Genomic DNA, 25,121 nt, shown 5'->3' on the forward strand with positions numbered 1-25,121 from the left:
CGTGTGACTTTCTCCTATCTTTATCCTAATTCCTCAAATGTATTTAAGAGGATTTGGGGTGAGTCTTTGAAGTTTGCCTACTATGTGCCTGGCCACTGTTGGTTATTTTTTTTATTTTTTTAAGTTTGGAAAGTAAGTTCATCTTGCAGTACTGGTTGAAAAGTCCTTTTTATCTTTTTTTTAAACAAAACCAGCAAGTGCGCCAATCTCAAGTGCTCAGAAGCCTCCTTCCACCAGCTTCCCATACTTCAATTAAAGCCCAGGGGAAAATATGAAGTAACACATCCCATGAGGCTTTTTGAGATGAGACAGCTTGGGAGGTTTCAGAGGGCAGGATATGCTTAAAGGAAGAAAAATGTCACCCACGGTGCCTGAGATATAGCCTTGCCCTATGTACCCCTGCTCAGCAATTACCTTCCTCTAATGGAACATCATTAAGGGTTCTGTATGTCTCAGAGCTGTACCTGACTAGAAACCTTTAGGGTTGCAACTCCAGCTCTATGGAATCATTGTCCAATTGAACTAATATGTTTTGCTTTTAGGTGGCTATTGAAACCTCTTTAAGAGGGATTTCCTGAGAATTTGACTGTTTTGTGTTGTGTACTATATGGGCTGTTCGTAATTTGATGCTTTTAAGATCTATTTTTATACAGCCATGAGAGTGGCTATATACTATAGGCAGCATGGATTTTTTGCATTCTGCAATGTTAAATTGAAAAAAACACCATGCCATTCTGATGCTTCCCATAAGCCCATTTCAAACCTTACAAAACTTATAGTCCTGAACTCAGAAATGTTTGCTTAACAACCTAGTTGATATTCCTAGCAACTCTCAGAACCCTTCACTAACTACACTTCCCAGGATTCTTTGGGAGAAGCCATGACTGTCTAAAGTGAAATAAAGGCCTGGTGTGGATGTGGCCAGGAACAGCTTTGGTTTAAATTTGGGTGGGAGGCTACATGTGCCTGCTGGAGAATAAAAAGGTGGGGAAAACCCTGGAAAAGACTGATACTGTTCACAATGTTTTCCTTTTGGCTTCCCCTCTGCCCAGTGCCCACCAACCCAATCTCTTTGCTCCCCCTTCCTGCCCTGCTCCTAGCCTCCCCCCTCCCCCAGGTCAGTTCTGTCTATCCTAGGCATGATTGCACAGGACTAAATCCCATTGAACTCAAAAAGTATGCAAATGATCAAACCTTCCCTCCACTCTCCCTCCCCTCCCTCTTGCCCCTTCACTCTCCCTTCTTTTGTCCCTCCCTCCCCTATCTCCTTCTAACCCCCTCCCCTTCCCCCTGTCCTCCTCCTCCTCCCCCATGGTCAGTTTCACATATCTTAAGCATGATTGCATGGCAGTAAATCCCACTGAACTCAATAAGCATGCAAATTATCAAACCTGCCCTCCCCTCCTCCACCCTCCTATCACCTCCCTTTTGCCCCTTCCCACTCCGTCCCTACACTCTCCCCTTCCCTTTCAATCCTCTCCTTCCCCCACCTTCTGCCCCTTTCTCCACTCCCTTTCTCCTTCCCTCTCCCCTCCCCCATGGTCAGTTTTACCTATCCTAACCATGATTGCGCGGGAGTAAATCCCACTGAACTCAAAAAGCATGCAAATGATCAGATCTGCCTCTCCGCTCCTTCTCCTCTCCCTTCCTCCTCCCTTCTTCCCCTCCCCTCTTCCTCCTCCTCCCCTGCTCACTCCAGAACTTCCTCTTCTCCTACCCCCCATGGTCAGTGTTACCTATCCTAAGCATGATTGCATGGGAGTAAATCCCATTGAATTCAATAAACATGCAAATGATCCAGCCTGCCCTTCCTCCCCTACTCCTGCCATTTCTCCTCCTCCCCTCCCCTGTGGTCAGTTTCACCTGTCCTAAGCGTGATCTCAATAAGCATGCAAATGATCATTCTCAGCAAACTTGCACAGGATCCCATTTCTTACCTCCCAGATTAAAAAGCAGAGAAATTCACTAAAAGGCAAAAAAAAAAACCCTATTGCAGTTTAAGAACATATCTATGCAAACACCATTTGGATTGGTCTCTCTCAGTCCAATCCATTTCCTGTGTAGCTTGGAAGAATTTGGTAACATGTACTTCTGAGCATATGGTGGGTGGTGGCAACACTTGCAATCAGCCCAAATAACAGAAACAAGACATGTGCTGTACTGATCTTGTTTTAGCAGGAAGGAAGCAACATTAAGACAGTTGATATAGTTCAGATAGTCACTTTAAATATGTTTGATTTACTTTACAATTTTAGTGAAGTTTGCTACAGTAAATCATTTTCTTTTTCTTGTGTTTCTGTGAATATGTGAAGTACAGCAACACTGAAAAAACTCCAACAACAATTGTGCAATAATGGCACTGATTCCAATGGGCATGAGGAATGTCTCAGTTTGCACAAGACAAAACAGTGAGAGGTGAAATGTATTCTAGCAAAATGCTAGGTGCGCTCTGTGTTTTTAATTGACCATGCCCACCTTTCCTTAAGTGGAGTGGTTTAAGCATAGCCGGCTGAAAACATGCATCTTGGGCAGGCCAAATTTGTTTTTTTCCAACAGCTAGAGTCGTTGCTTAAGTAGTAACATATTGTAATCAGTCCGATTTTACATCAAACTGCAGTTTCAGATCCAACTGTTAATGCACCCGAAATAGAAATAGAACATAACCTCCAGTTTGAAACACAAAAGGCTATCTTCACCATCATATGGCATTGACCAATAGAAAGGCTTTGAAATGAAAATAAATTTGACACAGATTTCTAGGATGAATAATGAAAAAAATATAATGTTCTAGGTTAGATTTTCTGTAGCAACACAGAAAAGAAGCAAAGAACACCAACAAACATACAAAAATGTAATTCTCCATTTTTGGAGATGGCAGGTGTTGTCAGCACTCACCATATGCTCAGAGGCACATGTTACCAAATTCTTCCAAGTTACACAGGAAGTGGATTGGACTGTGAAATACCAACCCAAATGGTGTTTGCATTTTTACAAATTTGTAGGGCAGTACAATATCTCAAAGAGGAGGTCAGGTCTCCTGTTCCCCTGGTGCATTCACTATAGCTGCCCAAATTCCCTGCTTTTTAAAGTTTGATAGACATATCTGTTGGCTATTGGTACATTCTTAAACCACAAGGTTTTTCTTTTGTCTTTTAGTGAATTAGATTATTTAAATTTCATTTTTATTATATGTTGGCTTCTGATATTTTTCTTGAACATTGCTTCAGAAACGTTTGTTGTGAGGCAGTATATAAATCCTTACAAGAAAAGCATGCTGCCCACAGTCACTCTGCAATAATATATTAGCTCAGTCTTGCCCCCATCACCAAAAATGTCAAATTCTAAAGCTCCCTGTGAAAGAGGCAGGAGGACTCTTTTGCAGGTAGTGAAAACTTTTGAGAATCTGAAGATAGGGATGTAAGGAGTCATTGTTTTCTCTCCAACTGTATATGTCACATACGGCACTGTTTCCATTCTGCTGCAATTAGTCTTCTGCCAAAAATGACACTATTTGTCTCTCTGTCTGCTGTGGTAAAATTATGTCACTTGCATAATTTATGCAGTTATGTACATTATGTCATTACTTTATTCCACCCCAATCATTTCAATGCAAAGCAAAAGCAATGTTGGGGGGGGGACATAATTATGTATTGTTAGCCTGAAAGCAACGACAGTGAATACCGTTCATATTTGCTGGATTGATTTCCATTCTGGACATAGGACAAACAAGCAAACATCGGCAATTTCCACTCTTAATTCCATTTTTGTTTCAGTTCTCTGATTTCCCCTCTGGTGGACAGGTTTTTGCACAATCCTGCATCACTCTAGTTCCTTTACCCAGGTACACAATGTATCGTCGTAGTTATGTCAGTTAGAAGAATTAGGCTGCCTGTGTAAGCATGCAGATGTTAAAATCTGATATATTGTAGGTTTCAAATTCCACTTTGAAATCAAGCCTTATAGAGTTAAGTAGAAAGGCTTGTGCGTTTATGATTATTTGCCTTCTTGGAAAGGGAGGGTTCTTTACACATTTTCTTGCATATCCTTACTACAGTACGGTCATGTGGAAATCAGGATGAAGACTCAAGAACTTGTGTGGTCTTCATGTGAACCACATAGGAACAAAAAATGCATTTTACAGACTGTCCACCTACCCAGATGTGATAACTTTTAATTATCTGCATAGCATTCAAACCAGCATATGTTTGAGTAAAAAGTGTAAATAAATAAAATGATGCAGTACTTATATTTTTTCTCTCTCTCATGTGCTTCCCACCTGGGGGTGATGTTAGCCAACCTTACCTCCATTTAGTATATAAGGCTTCCAAAAACCATCTTCTGCATCATAATATTGGGAATAGATGATGATGTGTTTAAAACTGGATGACTGATTGGAAAATTTAAAACATGAAATGCTAGCACTGCAGCTATGTTAGAAAATCAGAGATGTAAACAGATCTGTTTTCTGCAGAGAAATCCTACTTCAGCTGTCTTAAATCTCCAAACTTATTATTCTCTTTCCTGTGTGTTTGTGGTTTTCAAATACTACTCAAATATCTGATTAGTGTACCCTAGAGTTAAGCTACTTGGCTTTCTCAAACTTATACTGCAATTCTTCCAGGTTTTTTCCCCACAGACTGAACATTCCTTAATGTAGCATAAAGCAAGGGGAAAGTGATGCTATAGAGGGGGCTTTTTTAATCCATAATGTTATTGAATAAGACCAGGAGCTCACCTACAAATGGTTAACATCTGAATTTCAGCACTCCTAAGCTTAAAACACAATTATTCAGTAGCAATCTTTTTTCTAGCTCTGCATTCCACCAACATAGCTTGACAAGAGATTGGTGACATTGCTTGTTTTCTGAATCTGAAGTTTTCCCTTTTCAATAAAGAATTAGCATTGCCATCCAATGCATTCAGTGTCTCACTCAAATACTGCACCTTGCAGATGAGAGAAGCTGTTTCTCTTGCGGTTGCCAGTTGACAGCTCCATAAATCCCTTAATACAAACTCAGTTGACCTTTGTGTGTAGCGGCTCATCAGGCAGGCAGTGGTTTTCTCATCTTTCCCCCCTGCTCCTCCATATTACTGCAAATCTCTTTGGGACAAAGAAAATTGCCTGTTCTGCATTGTGAGCTGCAGTATGACTGAGGCTGACCAGGTAATGACAGCTGCCACAGTGTTATTATTTTTCAAGCCGCTCCTGGCTGGGATCTAGAATTCTTTACTACACTTGTATCTTGCTCTTTCTGCCAGATGTTCAGGGCAGCACACATGAGATTATCCCACTCTCGTCCTTAAAACAACTCTTGCGTCAATCCCATGAGCAGAATGGAAGACTGGGGGATTGAACTCAAATCATCTCTGTACCAGTTCTTAACACCTGATCCATGCCACTACACAAGCTCTTTGGCTTCCCACCATGACAAAGCACAGGTAAGACTTGAACATGATGGGACTGCAAGCCAAGCAGTTAATCATTCTGCCACTTTGCAATATGTAAAGCACTTCTTTTAGCAGATGGCTGCTGCAGTCAATTCCATATGCTCAGTGAGACGGTACTTGCTCTGAGAGGTGATGTGATCAAACCCTACACATTTCAAATTAAGACCCCACTAAGCCTAAAACTTTCTGACCAAGGGTCTGAAAGTCTCTCTTGGAAATCTCTGGAGGAAAAAAAAACATTCTTGTAATTGGACATATTTATTACTGCATTTTTGTCCCTCCAAGGAGCTCAGGGCAGCGTACATACTAGTTCTCCTTCCTTTTCAATCTTGTGAGGTAGGAAGGTTGAGAAGTAGTAACTGGCCCTGTGAGCTTCACAGCTGAGTGAGGCTTTGAAGCCAACACTTTAACCTAGCTGTCCCCAATCTGCTGCTTTCCAGATGTTTTGGGCTACAATTTCTATCACTCCTGTCTGTTGGCTGCATTGGCTGGGTGTCAAAGAAGTTACTGGAGTCCTTCAGGTGACCTTTTTATTGAGCATTCATCCTGATTTGCTTGCATGATAGAGGTGTATAAGTTTATTCATGATGTGGGAAAAGTATAAAATAGGGGATACTGGGCTCAGCAATACTACATGTGAGAAGCATCTTGGAATTGTTGTTGATCACCAGCTGAATATGAGCCAATAGTGTGATGTGGTTGCAAAAAAGGTAGATGCTATTTTAGGCTGCATTAACAGAAGTATAGTTTCCAAATCACGTGAAGTACTAGTTCCCCTCTATTTGGCACAGGTTAAGTCTCATCTTGGGTACTGTGTCCAGTTCTGGACACCACACTTTAAGAAGGATGCAGACAAACTGCAATGGGTTCAGAGGAGGGCAACAAGGATGATCAGGGGACTAGAAGCGAAGCCCTATGAGGAGAGACTGAAAGAACTGGGCATGTTAGCCTTGAGAAAAGAAGACTGAGGGGAGATATGATAACAGTCTTCAAGTACTTGAAAGGTTGTCACACAGAGGAGGGCCAGGATCTCTTGTAGATCATCCCAGAGTGCAGGACATGGAATAATGGACTCAAGTTACAGAAACCCAGATTTCACTGAACATCAGAAAAAACTTCCCGACTGTTGAGTGGTACAATAATGGAACCAATTACCTAGGGAAGTGGTGGGCTCTCCAACACTGGAGACCTTCAAGAGGCTTCTGGACAGCCACCCATCAGATATGCTTTAAGTTGGACTCCTACACTGAGCAGGGGTTGGACTTTATGGTCTTATAGACCCCTTACTTCTTTACTCAGCGCATAGTTAAACTATGGAATTTGCTCCCACAAGATGCAGTAATGGCCACCAGCTTGGATGGCTTTAAAAGAAGATTAGACAAATTCATGGAGGACAGGGCTATCAATGGCTACTAGCCATGATGGCTGTGCTCTGCCACCCTAGTCAGAGGCAGCATGCTTCTGAAAACCAGTTGCTGGAAGCCTCAGGAGGGGAGAGTGTTCTTGCACTCGGGTCCTGCTTGCGGGCTTCCCCCAGGCACCTGGTTGGCCACTGTGAGAACAGGATGCTGGACTAGATGGGCCACTGGCCTGATCCAGCAGGCTCTTCTTATGTTCTTATGTTCCAACTCTACTATTCTATGAAGCAGATAAGGAGAAAAGCTTTCTCATAATGCTAGAAGCCGGGGCTATCCAATTAAGGGTGAATGTTGGAAGACCCAGAAATGCACTTTGCTCCCGATGTAATGATGGCCACCAACTTGAATGGCTTTAAAAGATTAGACAAATTCATGCAAGACAAAGCTATAAATGGCTACTAACCACAATACCTGTATTCTACCTCCACTGCCTGAGGCAGCCTGCCTCTGTAGACCAGTTCCTGGGAATCACAAGTGGGGAGGGGGCTGTTGTGCTCTGTTCATTCTTGCAGGCTTCCCAGGCATCTAATTGGCTACTGGGAGAAGAGGATGCTGGACTAGATGTTCCCTTAGCCTGCTCCAGCAGGGCTCTTCTTATGTTCTTGTATCTTCCCATCCATTGATAGTTTATTCCACAATTTTTAGTGCATTACCCTTTCACTTCCTAACTGCAAAAAGTCTTCCATCTCTCTCTCTCTCTCTCTCTCTCTCTCTCTCTCTCTCTCTCTCTCTCTCTCAAAAAGGCAGATTTGTTGTGCAAAGTGCTATAATCTACTTCAATTCTGCAAACCTACATTTCCGGCATGCAACTTAATCCTTCCTACAAAATACTGACAGGCTAGAGGCAACTATAGTCCAAAACATCAGGTTTGGGAAGGCTGCTTTAACCTGACAATTGTGTTAATGGAAGTACTGTGTAAATAATTTTGACTGCCCCTAACTAGAAAAGTGCAGTCCTCGCTCCTGATGATCACCTGAGGAAATGTGCCCCAGTTCTGAATAATCTCTGTAGCTTTGCTCAGTATATATTTAACAAGTTTGCAGAAGACTGAACTGTGTTCCTTTTAAGTGCTGCATGTTAACTCTTAAGAGTTTTTATATCATGTTTCACATATAGTAGTTATTCCATTCCACCACATGATAAATGTTCCTGTTCCACATTTAGCTATATATTGTATATTGTTGGGTTGATATATTTTTAACTTTTTCAAAGAAACACTGGGCACATTTTAAACATTGTAGCATTTTTAAACAATATTGGCACATTTTGAAAAAAGTGTTTGTGTCCTAAGCAATAAAATGATAGTTAATTCACCTGAAATGTCATCTAGTTATTACCATTTACAATGTTAATGAAACTTCTGTCTTTAGCTGGAATGGAATCATCTGCATTTAGAGCCTCGCTTTCAACATCAAGCATGTTTTTAAAATGTTGGTACTGTAAAAAAATGTTGCAATTGTTTTTGGTTTAGGGCAAGAGTGACCAGGCTTTGACCCTCCAGATGTTACTAGACTACATCTCCCATTATCCCTGACCATTGATGGACGTTGGAGCCCAACAAAGTCTGGAGGACTGCAAGTTAGCCATCTCTGTTTAGAGCTAATGTTTACAAAGCAATGTAGCTTGTTAGGGATGCTGAGAGGTGACTCCCGTACCCCTCAGAGAGTTACAATTCCCAATTGATCCCCTTTCCTAGGAATTGTAGCTCTGTGAGGGGAATACGGAGTCTCCTAACAACACTTAGCACCCTTAACACACTATTTCCCAGGATTCTTTGGGGGAAGCCATGGCTGTATAAAATGCTATGATAATGTTTTTTAATGTTTACATAGTGCAGATGGGGCCTTAAGGGGATTCAAGGGTTGTTATGGTATCACAGTGGCGGCTAGTGGCTCCATGTCAGTGCGACAATGGAATCCACTCCGGGTTTTAGGCTGAACTGTCAAGGAGTTTGAAGCACCTCGGACAGCTCCTTGAAAGTTCAGACTAACACCCAGAGTAGATTTCACTGTCCCACTGACATGGAGCCACCATTGGCCACTGTGGCTTCATAATGGTGAAGGGTTTTATTTAATAATAATAATAATAATTTAATTTATGTGTCGCCTATCTGGCCGGTGGCCACTCTAGGCGACATACATCTCAGTTACAATAAAATACATCATAATAATACAATACAAACGATAAAAACTATAAAACAATGACAGTTCAGAGTAATAGGCAATTAGTCATAGAGATTAACCCTCCCCGGAAGTCCCGAAGGCCTGTCTGAAAAGCCAGGTCTTCAAGGCCTGGCGGAATACATTCAGGGAAGGGGCATGCTGGAGATCATACGGGAGGGAGTTCCAGAGAGTGGGGGCCGCCACTGAGAATGCCCTCTCTCTAGTCCCCACCAACCTAGCTGTTTTAGTTGGCGGGACTGAGAGAAGGCCCTGTGTGGCTGATCTTGTCGGGCGGCATAATTGGTGGCGTTGGAGGCGCTCCATCAGATAAACTGGGCTGAGACCGTGTAGGGATTTAAAGGTTAGTACCAACACCTTGAATTGGGCCCAGAAAACAACTGGAAGCCAGTGCAGATCGAACAACACTGGAGTGATGTGCTCCCGGCGACGACAATTTGTAAGTAGTCGAGCCGCCGCATTTTGTATAAGTTGTAGTTTCCGGACTGTTTTCAAGGGTAGCCCCACGTAGAGCGCATTACAGTAATCCAAACGAGAGGTGACCAGGGCATGTACCACCAATGGGAGCTGATGAACAGGAAGGTAGGGTTGCAGTCTACGTATGAGGTGTAATTGATACCAAGCTGCCCGGCTCACTGCCGAAATCTGAGCCTCCATGGACAGCTTGGAATCCAGAACAACCCCAAGGCTGCGGACCTGGTCCTTTAGGGGCAATCTCACCCCATCGAACATCAAGTCAATATCTCCCAACCTTCCCTTGTCCCCCACGAGTAGCACCTCGGTCTTATCGGGATTCAGCTTCAACCTGTTCCTTCCCATCCATCCACTCACGGATTCCAGGCACTTGGACATGGTCTCCATTTAAAGAAACAAAGTCAAGATTCCTGGTGAACATGTGCCTGTCTATAAATGAGATACATTGTGACAATCCATATCGTCCACCCTGACCCTATGTCCAAACAGAATTCCCTATAGCAGGTAATCTCAGCCCTAGGAACTGAATGTGGCCCTCCAATCTCTGACTGTGAGAACACTCCCCAGTCTCTGTCCCTTCCCAGTCCATACCTCCTATCCTGAGGCAATGCTTCTGCCAGACAGGAGTGTGTCCTTGAGCTGTGACAATGCCTCTTTGCTTATTCAGTTGGAGAATAGAGAGAGGTATGTGGGTACATGTTGAAACCTCTGACTTTATATTTGCCTGCATTACAAAGGTTGCTCCATCCGCTGTTTGTCTCTGGCTGCCCACCACAGTCTGGGGTGCTGCCCATGAGGGAACACAGGCCTCAGACTGAAAAAGATCCCCTGCCACTGCCCTTCAGCCAACACTGAGCATGCTTGTTTCTTATACATACCTTTATCCTGTACATCATAACATTCTTGCAATATCCAGTATTTATCTCCCTTATAACATTATTTTTGTGATTCTAACAGTCCCACAGTCCTTTAGTACATCCATTTCCCCATTACTGACTTATTTAACCATCTATTTTCTTCCCACCCCCAAGCAGGACAACTTGAATACTGGTGGTTCTCCTCGTCCTCCGCTCTCTCCCTTTCTCTCTGTGCATGTGTGTGTGTAGAAAGGAGTGTAGCCTTAGCTGATTACACATCTTCACATCATAATGGCCACTATTATGATTTTGGCAGAGATAGCAAGTATGCAACACAGGGGGGTGGCCAGGAAAGGTGGGACTAAGAGGATTTTGAGGAGAGCTTGTAACATGGACTGGGTAAATTTCTGTACAATTAGGTTGCACTCCTAATCCAAACTATCTGAGAGTAAGCCTCACTTAATTCAATATGATTTATATGAGCAGACATGGTTAGGATTGTAGCCTAAATCACCTGCCAGTTTGTATAGAAGGTAATACCAAGTCTCTCTCTCTCTCTCTCTCTCTCTCTCTCTCTCATTATTATTATTTATTCAATTTATACCCCACCTTATGGTCAAAAGGCCCTCAAGGAGGCTTACAAAAACACAAATATAGCAATACATACATCAATAAAATAATGCAATTCTCAAAATTAAATAACAAATAACATTATTAAAAGAAAAGAAAAAAAACATTTAAATGAGTCACGATGAGAGAACCGCATTCAACCAGGTTTTTTATACTAGATATGCTCTGCTCTGGAGGTAGGACAGTCTCAATTTAAAAAAAACACACATTGGCTCTTCACCTTTTTCAGGACCTGATCTTCGTGGCTCCCAAAATATATATGAGAGAGAAAGAGAGACAGAATTTAGGAGAACATCATGACATCAACAGTGCTGTTGGCTCTTGATCCTTTGTGAGCCTGGACTGAAAGAAATAGCTGCTCCATCAGTTCTTTGTTCCTACCCATTTATTGTGTGATTCTACACACGAAGCAATAGGAGCCTGTCAAACAGTTAGTTGCTTCTCCTCTCATTGAGTTTTAGGGTTGAAAGTGTGTGGGGGGAGGGAGAGAATCAATTATTTGCAGATAAAACATTGTCCATGTGACCAACAACTCTAGCTTTGCAAAGTGGCAAGCATTCTATTAACAAAAAAAAGAAAAGGTATAGCATCTCATATACAGCTCTTGTTTATATTGCTGTGAAGCTTGCAAGAGCATAAAGGGGAACGACATCCTGTCTCCAGCTCGACCTGAGCCAAGATAATGATCATGTCCCTATGAGAACAATTTATTGAGTCTCCTCTGTGGTGGCACAAACTACAATTCCCACAATTCTCAGCATCTGGGGGTGGTACCTAAATGTGCTGTTCTCAAAGGAGTGTAACTGGGAAACGAATACATAAACATACTTGCTGTGAAATGAGGACAGGATGGCTTTGCCAAGGTAAGATTTTTTTCCCAGCAGAAAATTCCTCCCTTCATAATTTATCCTGTCAAATCATGTGTATGAGAAGCAACCTGGGGGAAAGACTAATTTAGTCAGATGATTTAGGAGTGATCATCTTGCTACTATGGTGCCACAAGTGGAACAGGCTTTGATCAACGAGTTTCAAAATAACAAGACAGTATTACAAAAGATCCTCTGGCTCACTGGTGCAATGTGTTTGGGTCAAGATACAGCTATCCTTTTGTCTGTGGCAATTGAGTTTCTCTCCCTGTGTGTGTGTTTAAGTTTGCTGGTTTTTTTCTTTAAAAAAACTTGTCCTCTGCTTTTAAAGGATGTGGGGTCTAAAACACAAATCTTACAACTGTGAGAGATGTGGGCATGACTTTGTCAGTAATACAGCTCTGAGATATCATTTTCAAGCAAAACATCTTGGGAGAGTTCACTGTGAAATGTGTGGCGAGGAAGTTTTGCGAGAGTGTCTTCTGCACCATGCAAAGGTAAGATGGAATATGTCATCTTCCTCTTCCTTTAATTCAAGCCTGGCCTCACTCTTTTATGTAGTTGTTGTTATGTAAGAGAGTCTGTTAAAATACATCAAACCCTTAAACCCATACTACTCCAAGCATTTCTTGTCTTGGAGACACTTTGCTTATTTACATGTGTGCGAGACATTTTCCAGCAAATTCTTCTAACTGGAAATTGATGGGAGAAAATCAACTTTATATTCTTATTATTACAAGATGAAAAAGTAGTGAACTTGGCAAAGTGACAACATTAAGAAAGACAAGAAGCAAAGTTTATTCATGTGTGTGTTTATTTTTAAAGAATCCCTCAAAGTTGTATTTCAAAAACAAGATTTGGAAAGTTTGAAATTCAATTTAATTCAAGTTCTAATGTGTTTCCAGTTGGGGGTTAGTATTCATTTTCAGCTTGGATACTAGACATCTCTTGTGGTCACTTAGCTCCCATTTAGCACCCTTGAATGACCTACAGCAACTAGCCATTGTCAAGCTCACTACACACCTTAGCTGGAAAGCCCATTCTGACTGACAAATACCCACCTAACATCTCATGAGCTGAAGCCCAGATTAAGAAACCAAAACCCTGCAACAAGCCTCCACCTCCACCTTTTCTTTCCAATCCCGTTGTGTACTTTAGCCTTATTCACTGGCAAGACTGAGCCATCACAGGCCAGCAATGTCCTGCAGCTATTTACATCTGCAAAACAAGGTGAGTTCCTACATAAGAGAATGAATAGACACAAAAGTAGTCCTAGGATATGCTCTGAAGGCACATGAGACTATCCCTTTGCAGTTCTAGGTCTAACAAATGTCTGGATTGATAACCAGCTGGGAACCACCAGTATGTTATATTGGGTTCCATGGTGGAAAAAAGGGGATATAAATGTAAAAAAATAAGTAAAAATGTGCTGGCTGGAGATGATGAGAGTTGTAGTCCAAAAAATCTGGAGGGCACCAGTTTGAACAAGGCTGTTACATACCATCATTTCCTATTATTTAACATGGTAGTGTGCGGCAGTGTATACAATAAAATATTGTTGTTGTTATGTGCCTTCAAGTCGATTACAATGTATGGTGACCCTATGAATCAGCAACCTCCAGTAGCATCTGTTATAAACCACCCTGTTCAGATCTTGTAAGTTCAGGTCTGTGGCTTCCTTTATGGAATCAATCTATCTTTTTTTGGTCTTCCTCTTTTTCTACTCCTTTCTGTTTTCCCCAGCATTATTGTCTTTTCTAGTGAATCATGTCTTCTCATGATGTGTCCAAAGGATGATAACCTCAGTTTCATCATTTGAGCTTCTAGTGATAGTTCTGGTTTAATTTGTTCTAACACCCAATTATTTGTCTTTTTCACAGTCCGTGGTATGCACAAAGCTCTCCTCCAGCACCACATTTCAAATGAGTTGATTTTTGTCTTGTCCACTGTTTTCACTGTCCAGCTTTCACATCCATACATAAAGATTGGGAATACCATGGTCTGAATGATCCTGACTTTAGTGTTCAGTGATACATCTTTGCATTTGAGGACCTTTTCTAGTTCTCTCATAGCTGCCCTCCCCAGTTCTAGCCTTCTTCTGATTTCTTGACTATTGTCTCCATTTTGGTTAATGACTGTGCCAAGCTACTAATCCTTGACAAGTTCCATGTCCTCATTGTCAACTTTAAAGTTACATAAATCTTCTGTTGTCATTACTTTAGTCTTCTTGACATTCAGCTGTAGTCCTGCTTTTGTGCTTTCCTCTTTAACTTTCATCAGCATTCATTTCAAATCATTACTGGTTTCTGCTAGTAGTGTGGTATCATCTGCATATCTTAAATTATTGACATTTCTCCCTCCAGTTTTCACACCTTCATCTTGGTCCAATCCCGCTTTCTGTATGATATGTTCTGCGTATAGATTAAACAAATAGGGTGATAAAATATATCCGTCTCACACCCTTTCCGATTGGGAACCAATCGGTTTCTCCATATTCTGTCCTTACAGCGGCCTCTTGTCCAGAGTAACACCATAAAGAAGTACTGATGAAAATGAATGGCTGATCAACAATTTAAACAGCTGCACAGGGCTGTTTACATAAGCCCTCCCCCAATATTAAATATGTAACAGAACAGAGAACTTTGTCATCTTCTGACCATATTTCTTTCCAATATACCATTTTAAAGAATAGATTACTATCTACACATACTTACTTCGTCCCATCTCTAATCTCTTCCTCCCCTCAATTCAATGTATACCCAGTTCTTTTAAACTCTTTTTTAACAGGCTGATCATGAAATGCTGCTGACCAGCAAGCAGAAAGGTTGCCCAAGTATGACTCATAAGAGGGAATCAAAATTTGTGGCTGTGGAAACATCAACATCCTGTAGGATGTGCCCCAAGCAGTTTGGAACCGTGCATGCTAGGGAGCACCATGAGAAACAAGAGCATCACTTCACAGGCAGCAAAAGAGGTAGCACTTTTCCTTTGAACTTCTCTGGTGTTCACATCACCAAGGACCTCCCTGGTATGAACCTTACATTTTAAAAACTGCCCCTCTTCTGTCGTCATCCATTCTGCCCTTGCCAATTCTCACCAAGTGTTCATGCTGGGGTTGAATGAAACCACATCTAATGGCTGCAAGATGCCATTTTGATATTCTCAAAAAAGATGAGGAACAAAGAGTTTTTCCTGAGCCAAACAGGCCCAGCAAGAGAGCTGCAAATGGGGCAGTTATGGGGGTAGCGGTGGGATAATGGCTACTGATACTGGATGCTAGAGAGGCTGAGTATTGGGCCCATGTATCATAGTGAAACCATCAATCACCTCTCCCAGTGTAAGGTGAGGGTCTTATCCTTTAGAACAAGGATGAGGAACTTGACACCCTCCAGATGTTGTTGGACACTATTTTATTATTATTATTATTTATTAAATTTTTATACCGCCCCATAGCCAAAGCTCTCTGGGCGGTTCACAACATCAAAATATCAACATACGATTTAAAAACCACACATTAATCAATTTAAAACATAACTCATTAAATTTCCAAAAAACCTATACTAAACTAAAATACTAAAATACTAAAAATACAAAATGCTAAATACTACAATACTAAAATGCTAAAATGCTAAAATGCTAGAATGCCTGGGAGAAGAGGTAGGTCTTAACCTGGCGCCGAAAAGACAACAATGTTGGCGCCAGGCGTACCTCATCAGGGAGATTATTCCACAATTCGGGGGCCACCACTGAGAAGGCCCTTTTTCTTGTTACCATCCTCCGGGCTTCCCTCTGAGTGGACACCCGGAGAAGGGCCTTTGATGTTGAGCGCAGTGTACGGGTAGGTTCATATCGGGAGAGGCGTTCCATCAAGTATCGTGGTCCCAGGCCATGTAAGGCAGTATAGGTTAAAACCAGCACCTTGAATCGAGCCCGGAAACATATAGACAGCCAATGCAAGCGGGCCAGAACTGGTGTTATATGTTCGGATCGCCTGGTCCGTGTTAACAATCTGGCCGCTGCATTTTGCACAAGCTGCAGTTTCCAAACCGTCTTCAAAGGCAGCCCCACGTAGAGCGCATTGCAGTAATCTAGTCTAGAGGTTACCAGAGCATGGACAACTGAAGCAAGGTCGTCCCTGTCCAGATAGGGGCGTAGCTGGGCCACCAACCGAAGTTGGTAGAAAGCACTCCGTGCCACCGAGGCTACTTGAGCCTCAAGTGACAGGGATGTTTCTAAAAGTACTCCCAAGCTACGAACCTGTTCCTTCAGGGGGAGTGCAACCCCATCCAGGACAGGTTGAGCGTCCACCATCTGGTCAGAAGAACCACCCACTAACAGCATCTCAGTCTTGTCTGGATTGAGCCTCAGTTTGTTAGCTCTCATCCAGTCCATTGTCGCAGCCAGGCATCGGTTCAGCACATTGACAGCCTCACCTGAAAAAGATGAAAAGGAGAAGTAGAGCTGCGTGTCATCATCAGCATACTGGTGGCAATGCACTCCAAAACTCCTGATGACCGCACCCAGCGGCTTCATGTAGATGTTAAAGAGCATGGGGGACAGAACTGACCCCTGCGGAACTCCATACTGGAGGGTCCATGGTGTCGAGCAATGCTCCCCAAACACTACCTTCTGGAGACGACCCGTCAAGTAGGAGGAAAACCACTGCCATGCAGTACCTCCAACTCCCAGCTCAGCGAGCCTCCCCAGGGGGATACCATGGTCGATGGTATCAAAAGCCGCTGAGAGATCAAGGAGAATCAACAGAGTTACATTCCCCCTGTCTCTCTCCCGACAAAGGTCATCATACAGGGCGACCAAGGCTGTCTCCGTGCCAAAACCAGGCCTGAAACCCGATTGAAATGGATCCAGATAATCAGTTTCATCCCAGAGTGTCTGGAGCTGGTCTGCAACCACTCGTTCTAGGACCTTGCCCAGAAATGGAACATTTGCTACTGGCCTATAGTTATTAACAATTTCTGGGTTCAGGGAAGATTTCTTCAGAAGTGGTCTCACTACCGCCTCTTTCAGGCAGTTAGGGACCACTCCCTCTCGCAATGAGGCGTTAATCACTTCCCTGTACCTCCAACTCCCAGCTCAGCGAGCCTCCCCAGGAGGATACCATGGTCGATGGTATCGAAAGCCGCTGAGAGATCAAGGAGAATCAACAGAGTTACACTCCCCCTGTCTCTCTCCCGACAAAGGTCATCATACAGGGTGACCAAGGCTGTCTCCATGCCAAAACCAGGCCTGAAACCCGATTGAAATGGATCCAGATAATCAGTTTCATCCAAGAGTGTCTGGAGCTGGTCCGCAACCACTCGTTCTAGGACCTTGCCCAGAAATGGAACATTTGCTACTGGCCTATAGTTATTAACAATTTCTGGGTCCAGGGAAGATTTCTTCAGAAGCGGTCTCACTACCGCCTCTTTCAGGCAGTTAGGGACCACTCCCTCTCGCAATGAGGCGTTAATCACTTCCCTGGCCCAGCCGGCAGTTCCATCCCTGCTAGCTTTTATTAGCCAAGAGGGGCAAGGATCCAACACAGAAGTGGTTGCACGCACCTGTCCAAGCACCTTGTCAATGTCCTCGAGCTGCACCAACTGAAACTCATCCAAAAAATCAGGACAAGGCTGTGTTCTGGAGACCTCATATTATTCAACTGCTGTAACACTGGAGTCCAAGTCCTGGTGGATGCAAAAGATTTTATCTTGGAAGTGCCATCAGCACCAACCATACATGTTTTGAGGCATTCACAATATTTGGGAAATGTAATTTTATTTGGAATCTTTCTGTTCTCTAAAATAGCAATCCAAAATTGTTGAAGTCACTTAGAATGCATGCTGCAACTCTGAAAAGTGCCCAATTCTCCTAAAGACTGCCCTGCGTAGAAATGAAAACAACAACAACAACAATATCTAAAGCAGTGTACCAGCCTGCCTCTGGCCTGCCTCCCAAGTCTGGCCTGCCACCATTGTATTTCTCCACAACAACACCACTAGAATAAGAAAAAATTGGTTATGACATTGTGCATTAAATAATACCTCAGCTGAATATAAACATGCTTTTGGAATATGTGGTGGACATATTAAACACAGATAACTTCTCTCCTTCACCTTTAACCTTTTTATCATACTCCTAAACTGAATTAGGGCAACCAATGATTTCTCTGATATGCAGCTGAATCGTGAATTCCACGAGGAGTGGAAGGGAGAGACTCCTGTTTCCTTTGTGCTTATCAGCCTGGTGACACAGCTCTACATCAGCATCTAACTCAAAGAAGCCAAAAAGATGGAAGGATGTTACATAGAAGAACAGGCCCTGTGTGTTAAAGGGATTCATTGTTTCTTGCACAGTCACAGCTGTGCCACATTAAGATCTGATGGAAAGGCCTCCAGCACAGTGGCACTAAAGGGTAGTTGCTTTGCTCAGCATCCTTACTCTGACATTCATTCATTCATTGGCAATCACTCGTGGCTGAGTAAGATTGTCATCCAAGATAAGGTCTTTAACAGTGGGTCCGTAAGTGACTGCGGAGGCTAATTCTGGATCCACACAGCCTCCCACAGTGAGGACATAGGTTTCCAGATAGAAGATGGTCACAATGAGGATTTGTTTGACATGCCTTCAGCTTAGCTTGTTTGTCCTGTTGTATTTGTGCTTCTTCAAAGTCCATAGCACCTTTGATAATAGCCGACCTCTGGGACGTTCATGGGCCAAGAGTTCCCAGTTCTCAATGCTCATGTTACATTTTTTTATTCACTCTAAGAACATCTTTAAACCTCTTTTGTTGTCCACCGATATTCCGTTTTCCATCCTTAAGTTGGGAGTAATGTAGCTGCTTTGGAAGACGGTGATAAGGCATTTAAACAACATGGCCAGTCCAGTGAAGTTGATGTTGAAGGATCATTGTTTCAACACTGGTAGTCTTTGCTTCTTCCAAAATGCTAACATTAGTCCGTCTGTCTTCCCAAGTAATTTGCAGAATTTTCTGGAGGCAGTGTTGGTGGAATCTTTCAAGAAGTTGTGAGAGGTGTTTATAAATGGTCCATGTTTCACAGGCATACAGTAAGGTCAGTAGTACAATGGCTTTATAAATAAGCATTTTGGTCTCCCTGCAAATATCCCGATCCTCAATCACTCTACACTTCATTCAGGAGAATGCGGCACTCTCAGAGCTCAGACGATGTTGAATTTCAGCATCAATGTCAGCTTTTACAGAGAGATGGCTGCCAAGTTAGGGGAAGTGATCAACATTCTCCAGCCTCACACCATTAAGCTGGAATGATGGTGCTACAGAGGGAGTAGTTCGCACCTGTTGATGAAACACTTTGGTTTTTTTAATATTCAGTGAGAGGCCAAGCTTTCTATATGCTTCTGCAAAGATATTTAGGATAGTTGGAAAATCTTTCTCTGAATGCGTGGAGACTACATTATCATTGGCATATTGAAGTTCTGCGACAGAGGTTGACATTACCTTACTTTTTGCTTGCAGCCCACTGAGATTAAAAAGCTTTCCATCTGTTCGATATATGATTTCTACACCAGTAGGAAGCTTCCCCCCAATAAGGTATAGAATCATAGCAATGAAGATAGCAAATAAGGTAGGAGCAATGACACATCCCTGTTTTATGCCTGATCCGACTCTGAATGGATTGCTCTGAAAGCCATTGTTATCCAAAATTGTCGCTGTCATGTTGTCATGAAGGAGTCGCAAAATGTTCACAAATTTATCAGGGCAACCAGTTTTCAGAAGGATGGTCCAGAGAGCGGTTTGTGAATGGATTCACAGTATCAAAGGCCTTAGTCAGATCAATAAACACCATATATAAAGGTTGATTCTCCTCCTGGCATTTTTCTTGAAGCTGTCGTGCAGTGAAGATCATGTCCACTGTCCCCCTGGAAGGACAGAAACCATTTTGAGATTCGGGGAGGACATCCTCTGAGAATGGTAGGAGGCAATTTGTGAGGATCCTTGCAAGGATTTTATCTGTGGTAGCAAGAAGAGAGATACCTCAATAGTTCCCACAATCTGTTCTATCACCCTTCTTAAATAGGGTGATAATTATGGTGTCCGTAATGTCTTCCGGGATCTCCTCCCTCATCCAGATTTTTTTTCCGATGAGCTTATGAAGTTGTTGTGTAAATTCAGGCCCATCTTCTTTAAAGACTTCAGCAGGAATCCCATTAGGTCCACTAACTTTGTTGTTCTTCATTTGATTGATGGCTTTACTGACTTCATCCAAATTAGGGGATACTGCAAGCTCGTCTCTAGTTTGTTGTGGAATTTGCAAGAAGACCTCACCAGCCGCAGTAGAATTATGATTAAGGAGGCCATGGTAATGCTCTTTCCAGCGCAGTGCAATAGACTCTTTATACTTAAGAAGTTTGGTACCATCCATTGAATGTAAGGGATTTGTACTATAATTTGTTGGTCCATAGACCAATGCCTTTGTGGCATTAAAAAAGCCCAGTGCATCATGAGCATCTGCAAAGTGCTGGATTTCTTGAGCTTTCTTTATCCACCAGGCCTTCTTCAGTTGTCTAGTTCTTCTTTGGACCTCAGCCTTTGCACTGGCATAGATTTTTTTCTTAGCAGCACAGTTAATGTATTTCTGCCATATCTGGAAGGCTTTCCTTTTCTTGTCGATGATATGTTCAATCTCACTATCATTCTCATCAAACCAATCCCGATGTTTCTTAGTTTGGTATCCAATAGTTTGTTCACATGCTACAGTAATGGATGTCTTCAGTTTAATCCAGTGTTCCTCAACATTTTCAGGGAGTTCTGTCAACAGATGTTTCTTGAGAGTTGTTTGAAAGCAACCTTGCTTAATAGGATCTTGAAGGGCATGGATGTTCACTTTATGCCTTGGTTTTATCTTCCTTGGAGCCTATGTTGAGGAACAATATTAATGGCCATAGTGGATCAAATTAATCGGTGATCTGTCCAGCAGTCATCAGCACTCATCATGGCCCTAGTGAGGAGTACATCACGACGATCTCTGGCACAGACAATTACATATTCCAGGAGATGCCAGTGTTTTGACCGAGGATGCTTCCATGATGTTTTAAATTTATTTTTCTGGTGAAAGAGTGTGTTTGTAATAACAAGATTGTGCTCTGCACATTTAGTCAGAAGTAGAATGCCATTCAGGTTGCTATTGCCAACTCCTTCTTTCCCAATGGTTTCTGGCCATAAATCAAAATCATGCCCAACTCTTGCATTGAAATCACCCAGGAGGATAATTTTATCCTCCTTAGGTATCTCTGATAAGATGGTGTCCAGCTGGGTATAAAAAATTTCCTTGATGTCTTCATCAGCATCTAATGTTGGTGCATAAGCACTTAGAAGAGTTGCCTGCTGGTTTTTGGCAAGTTTTAACTGGAAAGTTGAGAGCCGCTAATTAATGCCAATAGGAACTTCTGACAAGAGCTTCACATGATTATTTTTAATAGCAAAGCCTACTGCATGTATTCATCATTCTTGTTCAGGCAGTCCTTTCCAGAAGAAGATATAACCTCCTTTTTTCCCCTTCAGCTGTCTTTCTCCTGTTCTTCAAGTTTCTTGGAGTGCTGCTATGTCAATATTAAAATGTCTCAACTTCCTCGCGATGATGGCAGTCCTGCGTTCAGGGCATTCACTATCTGTATTGTCCAGCAATGTCCGTATATTCCATGTTCCAAAGTTCAATTGTCTTTTGCAACCACTAAGTGGTGACCCAACTGGACACGGTAATCCATTCAGGGAGAGAGATGAGGCAGGCTATATTTAGGGCATCTTTTCTACCCCCCTCCCCATACGGGGTGAGCAGAGCGGATCCTGAATAGGACTGCTCAGTCGTGGATATAGCTGCCGAGCTACTCAACTGCCTTGGTCCTTGAGCCAGGATGACTGAGTCTGTATCCACCGCCAATGTGCCGGTCCATGACTGTGGGCTTCCGGATTTCACAGTCCTGTCTCTGTCGCTATTCACCAATCGCCATGGGACTTTTGATTTGTTTTGTTTTGTTTTGTTTTGGTTGGAAGACGCCTGTGCGTGAATTTGTTTTATGTGGAGAGATCGGCACACAACGATTAACACACAGTCTTGACAGAAAAAGGCTTTGATCCAATAGTATGGATACCACAATGATTGGAAGTCTTTTATCTGCTGCAGCCTTCATCCGCCTTCACAGCCATTGTAACATACACATTGTTATCCTCCGCCTGTTCTGCCTTTGAGGACATTCTTGGATCGTTCTTTGTCTGGTTCCTCTCCCTTGACCTTACCGCCATGGGTGACGCTGCTGGGAGTACATGACTCCCAACGGCATCGCTCATAGGGTTCATTGGAACACACAAGCCAACTCACCACTACAAGGTGACAATCCAGCGAGGGGTATCCCCTCACAGTGGCACTGGCACTCTTACATCATCGCTGCTGTGAAGTCCAATGTCCAGTGATTGACATAATCATGTCACTCATTATCATGGAACTTTGTGCTGTTCATTCTTCCTAAAAATGTGACCTAAAACTGGGCAGAGTACAGAGGAGAAGATGCAAATGTTATTTCTTTGAACTTTTTCATGAAAAAGTTTCTTGGATTAGAGATGTGCCAGATCAGGGCCTAGTCTAAAGGTGCACGAGGCAGCCGTCAGCAAGTTTTGGTCTGGTCAGTTCTTGGATGGGAGACTGCCCAGGTTGAGTACCATGATGGAACAAAGGTGAGACAGAGATGTAATAATAAAAATAATAACAAAATGCAATATAAGTTATTTTTAATAACTTGAACTCAGGTCTGGAGGTGGGGAGATGAATTTGACACTATGCGGAATAGCCATGTAACTTGAGAATTCTTTTTATCCTTTCTTTTCAGGAAAACCTGTAATTTGCCTTGATTTTTCTCTTATACAGCTCAATTGTCCACTGGGTTTAAACCTGAAAATATCTTAGAGTACAAAACACCTATGGAAATTCAGAAATTTGTGGAAGCAAACCTACGACCTATGTCAGGCACTGTAAGGTTAGCCTGTGCATCAGAAGTTGAAGGGATGATTGCTTTGGTCAAAGAAGTGTTTCCATTGCCAATAACTTGTGTTACAAAGGTACTGATGATGCCACATCCTGTTTGAGATTGATTTCAATAGTGTTGCATTTCCTGCATCGGACTCCTGCTGGGAAGAAGGGCGGGATATAAACCAATTAATCAATCAATCAATCAAATGTTTAAGGGCCTTTCCACATAATCATTTATGTGTATATGTGTGTATGCAATAAATTTGCATTAGTTCCCTCTTTGTTACACACTCTTCACATTTATTTCCCTAAAGGGTCGGCTATCCTGTTGCAAGGATATGCTATTTTCTAAGCATCAAAAATACAATATTTATTTATTTTATTTTTTAATTAAATTTATATCCCACCCTTCCTCCCAGTAGGGTATTAGTGCATGTTACACAAAGCAGTTCTCTTCACTGCTTCTGGATCACTGTCATTTTGGAAATTGTTGTGTTTTTTAGTGTGTGTGTATGAATGTGAGAGAATATTTTGAAGACCTAATACCACACAACTCTGTATAACAAGATACATCTACTCAGATTTCTTATTTTAAAGGGGTGAACAGAAATGAAGCTGTCTTCCCCAGCAATGCCTGGACAGGCATATATGATATTTGATCCAAAATGCCTCAAATGTGTGTCAGGAAAGCCTTATCCGTATGGAAATCATAAACTTCCTCCACCCCCCTCTTAATGTAGAATTGGCATTGTCTGGTGTCTGAATCAGAATCTTAAGTGACTTGGGGCTGCTTCATCATAGTTAATCTCTGAAAAGCTGATACATAAAATAAACACATGCATTGACATTATGCAAGACAGTATAGTTTGTGCGTGCACGCGCGCACACACACACGTTATTCCTGTGGAGGAAAAAATATGAGTGAAGCAGTTGTTAGTTTTGCATCCCAGCACAATTTATTTTGCAAGAATGTGGTGGATGGGTTGTGTCCTGGGTGAGCATGATTTTCAAGAACTTGCTCCAAGTGGCATTTGTTAATTGCCTGCTCTGAGGTGGCAGAGGCTATGGATGGCCTGGGAGGCAGAGTGTCCAACCAGTGGTTGGGGTTGATACGAAGAACTAGAATTAAGGAAGATGACAGCCCAATATGAGAGGCACAGGGAGAGACAAGCAACCATTACAGGTATGGAGGTCAGGAGAGGCAAGAGGGCCAAATACAAAGCTTACAGGACCATGGACAGATCGCTGGGTGCAAGGAACATGTTCTGATGGAGTCCTAAGCTCCAAATGAAGCTATATATCCTTGAGGGCCCTGACTTCTCAGGTTCCACCCCTCCTCCATAAAGACTAGAGTGGGGTCTCCAGTTCCTGCTGCAGGATTGAGATCAGTGATGGGGCCTCACTGTTCTGCTGGGGATATAGGTGAGACAGACTCAGCTGCCCCTCCTCTGTATCAGAGTCCTGGCTGCTGCTTGGGACCGGAGTCATGACATTAATGACCCATGGACACATGGTATAGCTTACTTTGCAGGAGGCATCCAAAGTAATTTGCCCGATAAACACATTCTCCACTTGTAAGCCAATAATGCAGGTGGAGCAGCTGATACGTGGATGGCCCAACTCTGCAGTGGGGCATTGAGCCTGGGTAGGTTCAAGTCAAGTACTTACCATCTTTCTCTTAATATCCTGTATCATAGGGTGGTTCATATATAAAAGGAACTGATGCACAAGATTGGTCTGATGTGGACATAGTTCTTTTTAGCAATGCCTTTCAAAGTTTAGAAGACTGCAAAACAAAAATTCCAGAAGTACTAGAAGAGTTAGGAAGAAGACTAATAAGCTCTTCATGGACCAACAGGTTTGAACTTAGATTTTGGTTCTACATTTCCTCCAATTATTGTATCTTGCTATACCACTGCTTAACAGTGCATTCCTAAGCATGTCTACTCAGAAGTAAATCCTATTAAATTCAATGCATTTCAACCCAGGGAAGCGGGGTTAGAACTGCAGCCTTAACACTGTCCTTTCTTTTCTATTTAGGCTAATTTTGCAGAAAAGGACACCATTTTCCTTAAGATTCTGTTTTAAGTGTTATAAAGATCATCACAGCCATTTGTTTGACATCATGCCTTGTTCTGATATGCTTGGGTCTGCATTATCTGCAGGTAAGAGCTGGCTATACTTTTGAGGCTGATTTATCCTCTCCCTCTATCCTCTATTTCTGGAGTTCTACATTTATTGTCATTCAGA

The 25,121-nt window shown here is 42.5% G+C and overlaps 1 protein-coding gene across 1 annotated transcript; it reads left to right on the plus strand.

Annotated features, from left to right (window-relative positions):
• The first annotated feature begins 12,206 nt into the window (after nucleotides 1-12,206).
• Nucleotides 12,207-25,059, plus strand: LOC133389165 (uncharacterized). The gene is made up of 5 exons (XM_061636772.1): nucleotides 12,207-12,371; nucleotides 14,662-14,848; nucleotides 22,770-22,960; nucleotides 24,569-24,729; nucleotides 24,912-25,059. The coding sequence occupies exons 1-5, from the start codon at nucleotides 12,207-12,209 to the stop codon at nucleotides 25,057-25,059; spliced, it is 852 nt and encodes a 283-aa protein (XP_061492756.1).
• Nucleotides 25,060-25,121: the final 62 nt, after the last annotated feature.

Source organism: Rhineura floridana, chromosome 1, assembly GCF_030035675.1.
Source record: "Rhineura floridana isolate rRhiFlo1 chromosome 1, rRhiFlo1.hap2, whole genome shotgun sequence".
In the NCBI taxonomy this organism is placed as follows: domain Eukaryota; kingdom Metazoa; phylum Chordata; class Lepidosauria; order Squamata; family Rhineuridae; genus Rhineura; species Rhineura floridana.

What these genes read in the sequence shown, in the direction of transcription:
- LOC133389165 (XM_061636772.1), top strand. Translation starts at nt 12,207, where the DNA reads ATGTGGGGTCTAAAACACAAATCTTACAACTGTGAGAGATGTGGGCAT. An exon ending in CTTCACAGGCAGCAAAAGAG is followed by an intron (nt 14,849 to 22,769) that starts GTAGCACTTTTC and finishes TCTCTTATACAG; the next exon opens with CTCAATTGTCCACTGGGTTT. An exon ending in AGCTCTTCATGGACCAACAG is followed by an intron (nt 24,730 to 24,911) that starts GTTTGAACTTAG and finishes TTTTCTATTTAG; the next exon opens with GCTAATTTTGCAGAAAAGGA.